Source organism: Zosterops lateralis (assembly GCF_965231275.1).
Source record: "Zosterops lateralis genome assembly, chromosome: 3".
NCBI lineage: Eukaryota > Metazoa > Chordata > Aves > Passeriformes > Zosteropidae > Zosterops > Zosterops lateralis.
The window spans coordinates 87,447,762-87,460,151 of record NC_139764.1 but is presented as its reverse complement, the minus strand read 5'-3'; the positions used below and the strand labels follow the sequence as shown (position 1 = coordinate 87,460,151).

Sequence of the window (12,390 nt, the reverse complement as noted above, 5' to 3'; positions counted from 1 at the left end):
AGGTTAGTTTAAGCATGACTTCTTGAAACAGAAAGTCACTCTATATACTGTGCTGACAGTTTAGAAGGAGAAACAAGAATAAGAGGAGCTGTATTATTTTTATAGAAAATTCCTTTTTGTTAGACATTGTTCCATTTAGTCTGACAGTAACTGCAGCTGCTTGGAGATGGCCATTAAAATTTTCTAGTTTACAAAATCTGGATTTATGTTGACAGGGCCTTTGATATTTATATTCCACATGATAGAACCTAAAAGCATGATGTTTGGGTAGTGTAAATTCATCTGTGAGCTCAAAACAAATGTTTGGTAATAACTAATTTAGTAGAGTGGGATGCTGGTTTAGTGAGTACATGTGCTTTGAAGTAGTAATTATTCCTGTGTTTTTTCCTTGTCATTGCACATTGTGACTAGACCTGTTTATGAATAATGATAACTTTTTGCCACTTTCTGTGGAAAAACACTTGTTGATTATCTTGAGTTGTTTCAAGGTCCTATAAAGAATGAAAATTTTGTTTATTCTGTATCTATCCAAAGGCCATCTTTTGTAGTGGAACTGTTTCACATTTATTTTTATAAACATCAGTGAAATTCTGAAAACAGACCGTGCAAAATAATATTCCACTGCTATGAGAAATATCTTCCCAAAAAAGTCTGTGTTGCTCAAAAAATTGCTGAAGGGTCCTAATTATTTCTGAGAAATACATAAAAATTTCTAGAAACATGTAAAATAAATAGCAATGTATTGGCTATTTATTTTACATGTTTACATTAGCTATTGGCTGCTTACTATTTTTTTTTTTATTTCCCCAGAATGTTCAAAAGTATGTTGGTATTTTTCAGACCCATAAAGCAATCATAGAATCCTTGTTCCCTTAATAAATCAGGCTTGAGATATTTGGCACAGCCAACATAACCCCTTCTTGGTGTAAGAAATGGAAATGTGCTTTAAGTGACAATATTAGAAATAACAGTTTGTATTTTATTTTATTGCAAGAAAGCAAAGCAGCAGTGATACTGGAATTAGCATCTCCATTACTTTTAAAAATACCTTCAAAATTTTTTTGAGGTGAAGCATTAGGCTTATGTACTAAAAAACAAGCTATTGAAAAATGATACAAATTTGCATCTCTTTATATCCTACATTATCCCTATTATTATGGGAAAAAATTATATATTTTTTTTCTTTGGCTTTTGGGAAATCAAAATTACAGGTACTTTAATTTAGTGTTGAAGGTTTGCTTTATAACTTACTTAAATGCGTGCCTCGTAAGTACTTATTGCTGTGCTGTAGGAGAAGTTAGGCTGCTTGCATGTTGGCTTTATGAAACTACTTGATACTTGCAGAATAAGAATGTATTACTTTTCTTCCTAGAGGATTTCCTAATTTCAATAGAGTTATCTCTTATATGTCTGGATTTCCAAATTTTACCATATGGGAATAATTACACATAACTTCTTGTTTTCACAGACAATTGAAATGATTGAGAAGGAGCAGAGGGAGGTTGAAAGAAGACCTATCACAAAAATTACTCACAAAGGAGAAATAGAAATTGAAAGTGAGACACCAATGAAAGAACAAGAGGAGGTGATGGAAATACAGGTATAAAAGAGAGCGTGGCACTACAGTGTTATTTAATTCATAGGCAATATGGTTGTGAAGCATTTTGTTTATGATTTTGTTTTTCAGGGGTATAATTATCTGTTAGGTCTGGTTTCAGTTTTATTTTTCTTTTATCTGTACTGACTTCTTGGCCTGATGATTTTGTTGGTTTCTTCTATGTTGTCTCTGTGACTGACGAATTCTGGCAGTAGTAGGAAATAGAAAGTAGAAATTAGAGAATATTCTAAATAGTACCTGAAGATATTTGAGAATACCATTTAGTAATTGTAATGAATTAGAAGATTTTCTTATAGAATTTTAGGCTATGCAGCTGAAGGAAGAACTTTATGTCTGAAGGGAGGAAAACACCGTAGAACTTTCAAGCAATATTAGGAATCTTAACAGAGGGATAAAAAAAGCCTAACTGAAATGTGTTTGACTTTTCTTAGGAACCTAATACAAAGTTGTTTGAGAAGTCAGAAGAAGCTGAAAAGGATAAAGAAATAAATGAATCTGCATCTCCAGACACCACAAGTCAACATAAAAATCATCTCTTCGATCTAAACTGCAAAATCTGCATAGGTAATTCGGGAAAGCACATGAAAATAACTGATCATGCTTCTATAATTTTCAGTCATAAATCTCAGTGTACCTCAAGAATTTAAATAAATGTTTTACTTAGTTTTCTGACAAAGTTGTGAAAGGAATGTTTTGCTTTATAATTTACAAAAGAGACTATTAAAAGGATAGTCTATTGGCATAAACTTGTCTTCTTTTGAAAAACCAGCTTCAGAGAGCGAAATCATTGTGGTGGATATACTGTTGATTCCTCATTTCTTTATCCTGTCCCATTCCAGTGGCAAATTTATGTTTAGAACTGTATAAACATATACAATGTATTAATTTATACAGCTGCATGAAATGCCACTTCAATGGCAATATGTAGTGAAACTTCCTGGAGTCTGGCCCAGACTATCAGACTCCTTTGAGTTTCCTCAGGACTCAGCCCAACAGCGACTTGAATGGAGAGGGACAACTTCAATCCAGTTGTCCAAAAAGTACTTTTAATAATACAAAAATAACAAACAATAAGGCATCCACTGTATTGGACTGAACTGGACAAAGCAGTACAAGGGACAAAAGGCACAAGGCCAAAGGCAGAGTTTTGGGGCAGACAGGGGTACTTATGCACCTTGCTGTGGGAGGGGAGTTAAGATGTGGTCTGAGGGAAGGGTCCAGTTGGGGACAACGATTAGGAATATTACAATTCTTGCACCAAAAATCCACCTATGATAATACAGAGTGCTGAGAACTTTATGGCAACAATTAGCATAGAGTGCATCTCAGCCTTCTGCTTATGGCACTAAGAATGAAGTTTCCCAAGGTATTTTTCCAGGGTTCTCTTTTTTCCTGTGGAAACTGCCCTCTACAGTGTAATATTTTTTGTGTATCTTCATTGTGTTCAGAGGAAGTCCTCTTTTTGTTTCTTTAATGCAAAATGAAACCCATTGGGCTTCCATTTCTGCAGGCCGGATGGCACCGCCTACTGATGATCTGTCTGGGAAGAAGGTGAAGGTGTCTGTTGGGGTGGCACGGAAGCAGTCGGACAATGAAGCAGAGAGCATCGCCGATGCCCTCTCGTCCACGTCAAGTATTTTAGCTTCAGAATTACTGGAAGATGAGAAGCAGGACTCATCAAAGTCATTCACACCTCTCCCAAAGTAATAAAAGCTGTAGAAACAGTATTTTTAAATGAAAGACATTAATCTTGTTCAGCTGTTATGTCTAAAGCTACTTTTTAAATAGCATTTCATTAATCCATTTGGGCACTTGAAGTCGTACACATTTTTAGAATGGAGATCTCTGCTGGAGTAAATGATGTTCATTTATGTACATAATATTACATATATTGTTGTGATTGCAAACTTCTAATTGGCACGGAGTTTACTTTTCCCAAAAAGCCAAGGTTTTCTGATGTAGCAAGGTTTAAAAAGAGTTGATATTACAAAAAATCAGTATATAAATCTCAGATTGTCTTTTGCTGTTAAGGCATGTAGTAAGTATAGTGCTTCATTTAAACAAGTGAATCTTTGTATATGTGTGTATATAAATCCAGGGAATTTGAGATTTCTCTAAACAGAGCATTTACACTGATAAATCAGGCTAGTTTCAAATTCCAAAGTAGTGCTTTTCTAGAAATGGCAGGTAACAGCAGCTTGTTGGATATTTTACTGTATTTGTTGTCAGCTCTCTTCATTTTCTTCCACTCTCTGCTACTCACTAAAAAGGAAGTTGCAATGTGTGAAGCTTTTTCTTTCTGGTTTGAGAGATGCTTTTCTAGAAAAACATTAACTGCCAATTATTTAGAATTGACCAGAGTTCATGCTGAAATTTTGCTTTTCAGGACAGTGTGATCTTTTACCAAGGATAGTGAACTTTTTTTTTTGAGTAGCTTACGGAAAGTTCAAGGTAATTTCCAGTGTAGACAGAAATAAACACACGTTACAGTGTTACTGTAACAGTACAACATCTGGTACTACTGGGCAGCTTAAAACTGCTAATAGCATGCTTAGAATATTTTGATAGCAACGTGTTGGGAAAGGTTGAAATGTGTAATCTTTTTCGTAAGGAAACTCTCAGGTTGAGAAACACTCTTCTGTGAAATTATTTAAGTCATCCCATTAATTTTTTCAGCTGCTTTGTAGACTAAACTGAGGCTGTTTTTCAAAGGGAGGAAAACCAGTTTTCTACAGGTGGAGTTGGGAGGAAGCACTCACAGAAGGTGTGCAAATGATGCATAGGTGAGAAGACGTGAGGAGCCAGCTTGTGGGACAAGGATAGAGTAGGGTGACACAGGCTTTCAGGCAGTGGACACACAGTGATGGCACAAAATGTAGGAGTTAGGGAAGCAGTATAGGCCAGCAGGCAGTGTGTTGTGATCTTTTACCTGTGGCAGGGAAACATCTTTCTGGCTCTGCAGCACCTGTAGAGCATTTGAGTCCTCTTCAGCAGTAGCATTTGATAATTCTCAGACTAAACAACTTCTCTGTTTTTAAAAAACATTGACTAGTAAACTAATGTGCTGCTTGTCTGACTTTCCTTCCTGTACCATAGAGCTACTCCACTGGAAAATGAGAAACATGGTTGTCTGCCTGTCTTTTTTGTTGACCCTCCAGTATGCTTAACTGAAAAAGAACATTCTTGATAATACTACATTCCTGTGATAAAGGAGAATTATGATTTACACTGTTTTGCATGATATATCATGTTCTAAACCAAGTGTATTTTTGTTTTTCTTTTTTTTAGGTCAGAAACACCTGGTACTGTAGAATGTGAAAGTCTGTTTCTGGCACGCCTGAATTTCATCTGGAAGGGCTTTATCAATATGCCTTCAGTAGCAAAGTTTGTTATTAAGGCTTATCCAGTTTCTGGCTCCTTTGAATATCTAACAGAGGTATTTATATTTATTGAAAAGAATGAACAATTCATTTATTAAATTTACCAACTTATTTACCTTATAGGCTGTTATTAGTATAATGATGGAAGACAATGACATGTGGTCATTGTACTGAATAAAGTATTTGTGGGAGGACATAGGTTAAGGTCTATATTTGTAAGTCAGACGTTATTTATTACATGAACCTCTGGTTCATCTTCCCATCTGTAACAGAAACCTGCATAATGGAGTTTGGTTGTTGGGGGTTTTTTTGCCTATCTGGCAATTCTGGTCCTAATATTGTGTTGTGACTAAATTATCGCTGAGAAAAAAAGTTCATGTAATATTCTCTTCTGTGTCTGAGAGACAGGAAAAGCATGCAGCTGCTTATAATAATTGTCTTCATGTCACAAAATAACGATAAGAGAGCTTATAAAGCTCAATTTTCCTTCTTGACAGCTACACAGGATGCATCAGCTTTCTAATTAAAACAGCTTAGGTCTTCTATTAATGAGATTGTCTTTACTGTAGATCTTCAGGGAAGTGCAGGCCATGTGGCAATCCTTAATACTAAAGGATTCTTATATGAGTATGATGCTCTTTTCAAAACTCTTCTGCTTTATTTCAAAACAATTAGTTTTCTGAGAGTCTGTTTATTTTGCTTGGAAACAGTGAACTCAGTAGTATTTAAGAAGAATTTACATCTGTATTTATGTGCACATGTAGGTTATGTTTTCTCCTCATAATGAAGATTCTGAAAGTTTATTATAAACATAGGTGTGGAGCTCTCATTATAGTGTGATCTGACAGATATCTTGAGTGTTCCCAGAGCACAGTTAATGTTACCAGAAGAGGGATAGTTTTGGCAGGGGTATAGATGAATATTATTGAATGACAGCTAACTTAGTACGTATTGTTAACTTTGCACTGAAAATCTTAAGTGTCCAAAATTTATTGTTTTTCTTCAGTAGAAACCTCTAGTGATATTTTTAAATTACAATTTAAGAAATAAAAGAGCTAAGTATGTTTTGAATTCATGAAATGGTACTGGATGAAGTACATACCACAAGCTTTATTTGGATTCACATTTCTGTTGTCCTTTCTCATAGGATTTACCTGATAGTATTCAAGTAGGTGGCAGGATATCTCCCCACACTGTCTGGGATTATGTAGAAAAAATCAAAGCTTCAGGGACCAAGGTAAGAATTTTACCTAGTAAAGACTTGCTGTTTAATATGCATCTTAGTCATCCTAAAGATACTTGATTTTTTTTCGTTCTGAAACATTTGCAATATGTGAACTTTAGGAATATCTCATGGTTATGTTGAATGGGATGGGGGGCAACTGCTGGCATTTGTTTTCTTCCTGCCTAACCTTAAACTGCCATCAAAACAATCTCACTCGCTCTTTGCTGGACTTGTCCCGCTGTGTGCTAGTTGTCTTTGTGCTTGAAAGTCTTTTCCAGGTGGTCTCTCACAAGTGCTGGATAGAAATAAATAGCCATTTCCCTTGGTGTGCTGTCTGCTTTGATTTCGACGCCCAGATTGCAGTTGGTCTTGGCATGAACGTATCACTGGTTCATACTGGGCTTGTCCACCAGGATCCCCACAGCATTTAATGCCAAGTGGTTTCCTAGCCAGTCAGTCCCCCAGCCAGTCCTGGTGCATGGGATTACTCCAGCTCAAAGTGAAAGATTTTGCATTTTGCCTTTGCTGACTTCAACAAGGATCGGCCTGTTATTTCAGCCTGATGAGGTCCCTCTGCATGGCCACCAGCGCGTCAGCATATCCACCACTGCCCCTGCTTAGGTGTCATCTCAGTTTTGCAGATCTTCTGTCCAGTCTTCCAGGCTGTCGATTAAGCAATTAAAAAGCATCAGTTCCAGCATCAGCTCCTGAGCTGGGCTTTGGGCATAATTCTGGCATCTGAGTACTCGTCTTCCACTATTATTAATGGGTATCTTGGACACAACAAACCACAAAGCGCAGCTTTCTAGTGATGTTAAGGATAGGGAGTACAATAATTCATTGGAAGCTGGCAAGCTTCCCTAAAACTTGTTATTTAGTTGGCTGTTAAAATATTGGCTCTTTTGTCATGCACTTCAATTAATCTTTTCATACTAGACGCTTTCTGTTTGTTTTATCTAGTTCTGAATTATTTTTGGCCATGTTTCTGCTCCTTCTGTCTCTTCTCTGTCATTTTGGCTTAGCTTTTTCTCCTTAGCACTGTTCTTTTAAATACAGAGCAGTCAATAAAAAAATAGTATTTCAAAGAAAAATACTCTTGACCATTTTTTTCCCCTCTCTTGTAAACAGGAGATCTGCGTGGTTCGCTTTACCCCAGTAACTGAGGAGGATCAGATCTCCTATGCATTGTTGTTTGCCTATTTCAGCAGTAGAAAACGTTATGGTGTAGCAGCCAATAATATGAAGCAAGTGAAAGATTTGTACCTCATCCCTTTAGGTTCCTCAGATAAAGTTCCTCATCACCTTGTGCCTTTTGATGGGCCTGGTAAGTACAGCTTGGAATTTGGCATTTTATTATCATAACGCTACTTAAAGAAGTTAGCAACAAAAATATAAGAGGAAATAAAATAAAAAAATACTATTTTATTCAAATATGTAATGAGTTTTCCATAGTATTATTATGTCAGTTTCCTTGGAAAGACATTAATTTCCCCTTGCTGAATTATTCTGATACTTCAAAGATGGAAAGATCGATGTGTACAACCTTGTTTTATGTCTGCTACCTTCTTTCTCCAACACAGGTGGCTTTGTAGGTTTCAGTGTCAGTAAACTGAGTCACACGAGTGGACTATGGTAGAAGGCATGAGTTCCAAATTGATACTCTAAAATAGTAGTTTTCATTATTTAAAATGTATTAATCTTTTTTCTCAAACATTTGAAAATTTGTTACAAAAAATTAAATGAAAGTTTAAAACATAGATGGGCAAGGAAGAAAAGGTCCTGAAATGGCTCTCACTTGTTCTGTGAACACCTGAGTTACTTTGCATCAATTTATCTTGGTTGTAAAAATTTGTGGATAATCTTTCTTTTTGAGATAGGCAGAGCCAAAATAAAGAGAGAATGAGCTACAACTTATTTTCTTGCAGTTATACAGAACAAAATAGATAGTGAAGAGATGGGTAATAGTATGCCTTGAAACACAGTGCCTTTCCTGGAATGAGGGAGACATTTCTGAAATTTGCTCTGGGTAAATCTTTGAAGAAATGTGTCTAACACAAATTGATGAGGAGATTTTTTGTTTGCAAGTGTTCTGTTTACTTTTTTTTCCCTGTTTTACTTTGCTACCACTGTTACCGTGTTGTAGCTGTGTTAGACTAACATGATGTTTAACTTCTGTGCTGTTTCTGATGAGATTAGATGTCCTATATAACTGTCTCATATTCTCTATTAGGAAGACACAGCGTACTTGAAGCAATTTTAATTTGCAGCGCTTGAAGTCGTAATTTTAATACTGGGAATATAATTTTTTATTATTTTAAGTATTATTAATATTTAACATAAGACAAGCAGAACAATTTCAAATATCATAAGATTAATACTTTTGCTAATACATTGTAAGTATATGGGGGTTATTTTTGTTAAAATTATTGCCTTACCAAAATACAAAGAGATGATAAATTGCTGTTGCAATTTTGTACAGGGATTGAAATACATCGACCAAATTTATTACTGGGATTGATAATTCGCCAGAAAATGAAGAGGCAGATTACTGCTGTTTCAAGTATTACCAGTAGTTTTGCAGATGAAGCTGCTGAAAGTACCTTGAGTAGCTTGCCACCAGAGAAGAAAAGCAAGCCAAGCAAACCTGAAGTCTCTCATCATGATTTGGCACTAGAAGAAGAAGAAGAGGAAAATAATTTTTTTAACTCCTTCACAACTGTGCTACACAAACAGAGAAATAAACCACAGCCATCTAATACAGATGATGCTCCAGCAGCTATTGAACCATTGGTGGAAAGTGCCAAACATGAACCACCAAAGCCTCTCAGGTTTCTTCCTGGAGTCCTGGTTGGATGGGAAAATCAACCTTCTACTCTGGAGCTAGCAAATAAACCGTTGCCAGTGGATGATATTCTTCAGAGCCTGTTGGGTACAACAGGGCAGGTTTATGAGCACAGCAAGTCAGAAGCAGATCCTAGTGAAGACATACCATTATTAAATGAGCAAGCAAACTTGAAAGAAGAAACCATGGATGTTGCCAATGTGACTGCTGAAGTTAGTGAAGCAAAGACTGGTTTGGATAATCCTCAAGAATCCACTAATGCTGCTGTAACTGTGGATGCAGCAGCTGTAGGGACCTCAAGCTCTGCAAGAAGTGCTGGTTCTTTGATAGGGCTGAGTCTTAAGGGAAAACCTCCAGATGTCTCCACAGAAGCATTTTTAGCAAATTTGTCTGCTCAGTCACAGAATAAAGAAACTGAAGAAAGTAAAGAAAATGACCCAAAGCGACAGTTACTGGACAAGGATAGTGTTGCACAGGAAGTTAGAAGGACCACAAATTCCAGCTTTTCTTCCTCATCAAATTCAGGGAAAAAACCCAATGAGAACAATGTTAATGTAGGCTCTGCTGAAGGTACTACTGCTAATACCTCTAAATCACCACCATTTATTAACCTTAAAAGAGACCCACGACAGGCAGCTGGACGAAGCCAGCAGACTAATATTTCAGAAAACAAGGATGGTGATGTTAGCAGAAATGAAGATCGACAAAATGCGTCAGGAAATGATCAAGGAGAGCCAGAGAATAAACAACATTCTGGAGAAGGGGGCTTAAACCTGTATCAAAGTGAGGCACAAACAAATGAGCCACAGTTCAGTTCAGCTGCAGCTAAGGCAGATAACACAGTTGCATCACATGCAGAAGATACCAAACACTCACAGGAAGATGCGTTGATGCAAAACATTGAAACAGTGAACTCATTTAGAAGAGGACCAGCCGCAACTTCATCTCATTTTGAAACTGAAAACTCTTCTCGTTCTGAATTTATTTCCAAAGTCCCAAGCCCTATTGCAAGTGGCAGCTTCTCATCTGTTGGATCTCCACAGCAGAATTTTCAGCATTCTAAATCTAATCCACCTGGATTTCAATTTCAGGCTCCTGCACCTCATAACTTCCCTCCACAAAACAACCCTATGTTTGGATTTCCTCCTCATTTACCACCTCCACTTCTTCCTCCTCCTGGTTTTGGTTTTCCTCAAAATCCAATGATGCCATGGCCACCAGTAGCTCATTTATCAGGTCAGCCACCACAGTATGCCGGACCCATTGCACAAGGGCTACCAGTGGCTCACAAACAATCAAGATTTTTGGGACCAGAAAATTTCTTTCAGAGTAAAGACAGTAGGAGACCAGAAAGACACCACAGCGATCCTTGGGGCAGAGAAGATCAGCATTTGGACAGAGGATTCAGTAGAGGGAAAAATGACCGACAAAGACTTTACAGTGAAACCCATCACCAAAAAAAAGACAGACATGAAAAAGAGTGGAGCAATGAAAAATACTGGGAGCAAGATTCTGAAAGAAACAGGCGCAGAGACAGAAACCAGGAAAAAGAGAGAGAGCGGAAGAGTAGAGAGGAAGGACAGAGAGACAAAGAAAGAGGGCGATCTCCACACAGTGATAGAGCTGCTGATGGAAAAAGCCCCAGAGAGACTAGAAATCCAGAAAAAAAGACAGAGAAGCCTAAAAGTGATGAACAGGCTCATGAAAAAGATAAAGAGAGGGAGAAAAGCAAAGACAAGCATAGAGAACGAGAAAGTGAAAAGAACAGAGAGAGACATAGGGACCACAGTGACAGAACTAAAAGCAAAAGGTAAAAAGATGCAGGCAGTCTTTTAAAATCCTATTTAAATAAACTGTTAGAGTAATGTCGTAAAACTTTGTATGACAAAAAAAAAGAGAGCCCAATAGGATTGTGCCATTGTTTTTTATTCTGTGTTGGTGTTTTGCAGAAACAAGTCTGTGTTTTGGTACTACTCAATGTACCAATACTCATCCTTTTTTTTCATTATACCAACTATCACTAGAAGTAGGAGTTTAATATTTTAAAAAAATTACATTGCTGAATATTCAAAATTCTAAAGATTTCTTTTATTAATATGCAATAAAGGCTTAGGAATTTTCTTAGCTGAAGGAGTTGGCTTTAGTCAAGTCTGCAATATAGTTGCTGCCTTTGGTAATTTGTGCTCTCTTCTGTTTTAAGATGCTCTGATAATTTTAAAGGTGGTTTTCATACAATAACCTTGTTTTTAAATTGCACTGTTTTTAAAGACTGCAGCAAAGCCTCAGAATCCACATGTTACAACAAAATGTAATATGCTCAGTGGTGTGAAGAGTTTGGGGTTTTTTAAAAATTATTCAGTAGTACAAGAAAAAACTCAAGTATATTCATTATATTATATTTCAAGTTTTTCCTAAGCATCTGAAGCAGTTTGTGACCAGAAATTGGAAGGCTGAGCTGCTCGAATGTTACTGCTTTAAACTGCACTTGTTTTAATAAGAAAGCATTTCTAATCTAAATTCTTGAAAATAATTTGTAGCAGTAAATTCATTTCTCCCATCATTTTCCATGCTTCAAAAACTTGAATACCTAAGCTTGTACATTACTTTGTGTTTTGCTATCCTTTTTACTGTAAAATGTAAATATTTTAAGGGATATTTTGATTCTAAAATGATAAAACTTTCTCACATACTGTGTGTGTTTGATTTCATAGCTGTGAAACTGTAGGCTAAATGAATATAGAAGGCTGAGTCACAGAATGCCACATTTGTTGTACATTTCATAGCTCGGTTTGTTTTGAGTTTTGGAGAACAAAGAGGGGAGAGAAGGGCAGAAGTGTTTGCACACTTGGGACTTCTGGTAACTTGGTATTTTGTGGACTGCCATCCACCAATGCCAAACAACATGCAAATGTGAAAACAAAATCACCTACTCTTATACTTATTAAAATACACTGGGCATTTTGTTGAGTCTGTCAGAAACAACAAAAATATTCTCCCATATAAAGAAAAACTGAGGTTCATTGTTCTGGTTTTCAGTGTTTTGTTTTTCCACTTTGAGTACACAACCTTACTATGCTGCTGACGGAGTATTTTGCACTTTGCTGTAGAAAAGCCTCTTCTTTCCAGAAAAGTCTTCCCAATTTAACATCCTAATAGTTTTTTTTTTCATTATGAATATATTTTAAGGTAAATTTTTTACTTGTATACCTTGCAAGTAGCTTCATGGTCAAATTGGCTAAAATTAAAAATCTTAAACTGAATAAAGGAAGTGGTAGACTTTTACTAAGTGATGTTTCTTAGGCTCATTGTTGAGAAGATTAATTAA

At 36.5% G+C, this 12,390-nt stretch overlaps 1 protein-coding gene across 4 annotated transcripts in view; it reads left to right on the top strand.

The window, feature by feature from the left end:
• The window catches only part of PHF3 (PHD finger protein 3), a 50,056-nt gene extending 38,301 nt beyond the window's left edge, over positions 1-11,755 (top strand). For all 4 annotated transcript variants that reach the window (XM_083857505.1, XM_083857504.1, XM_083857502.1 and 1 more), the window contains 7 exons: positions 1,469-1,600; positions 2,050-2,182; positions 3,129-3,321; positions 4,907-5,054; positions 6,146-6,235; positions 7,352-7,547; positions 8,703-11,755. In XM_083857505.1, the coding sequence (XP_083713631.1) occupies positions 1,469-1,600; positions 2,050-2,182; positions 3,129-3,321; positions 4,907-5,054; positions 6,146-6,235; positions 7,352-7,547; positions 8,703-10,879 (3,069 nt within the window). In that variant the 3' untranslated portion in view covers positions 10,880-11,755. The remainder of the gene's footprint in view (positions 1-1,468; positions 1,601-2,049; positions 2,183-3,128; positions 3,322-4,906; positions 5,055-6,145; positions 6,236-7,351; positions 7,548-8,702) is intronic.
• Positions 11,756-12,390: the final 635 nt, after the last annotated feature.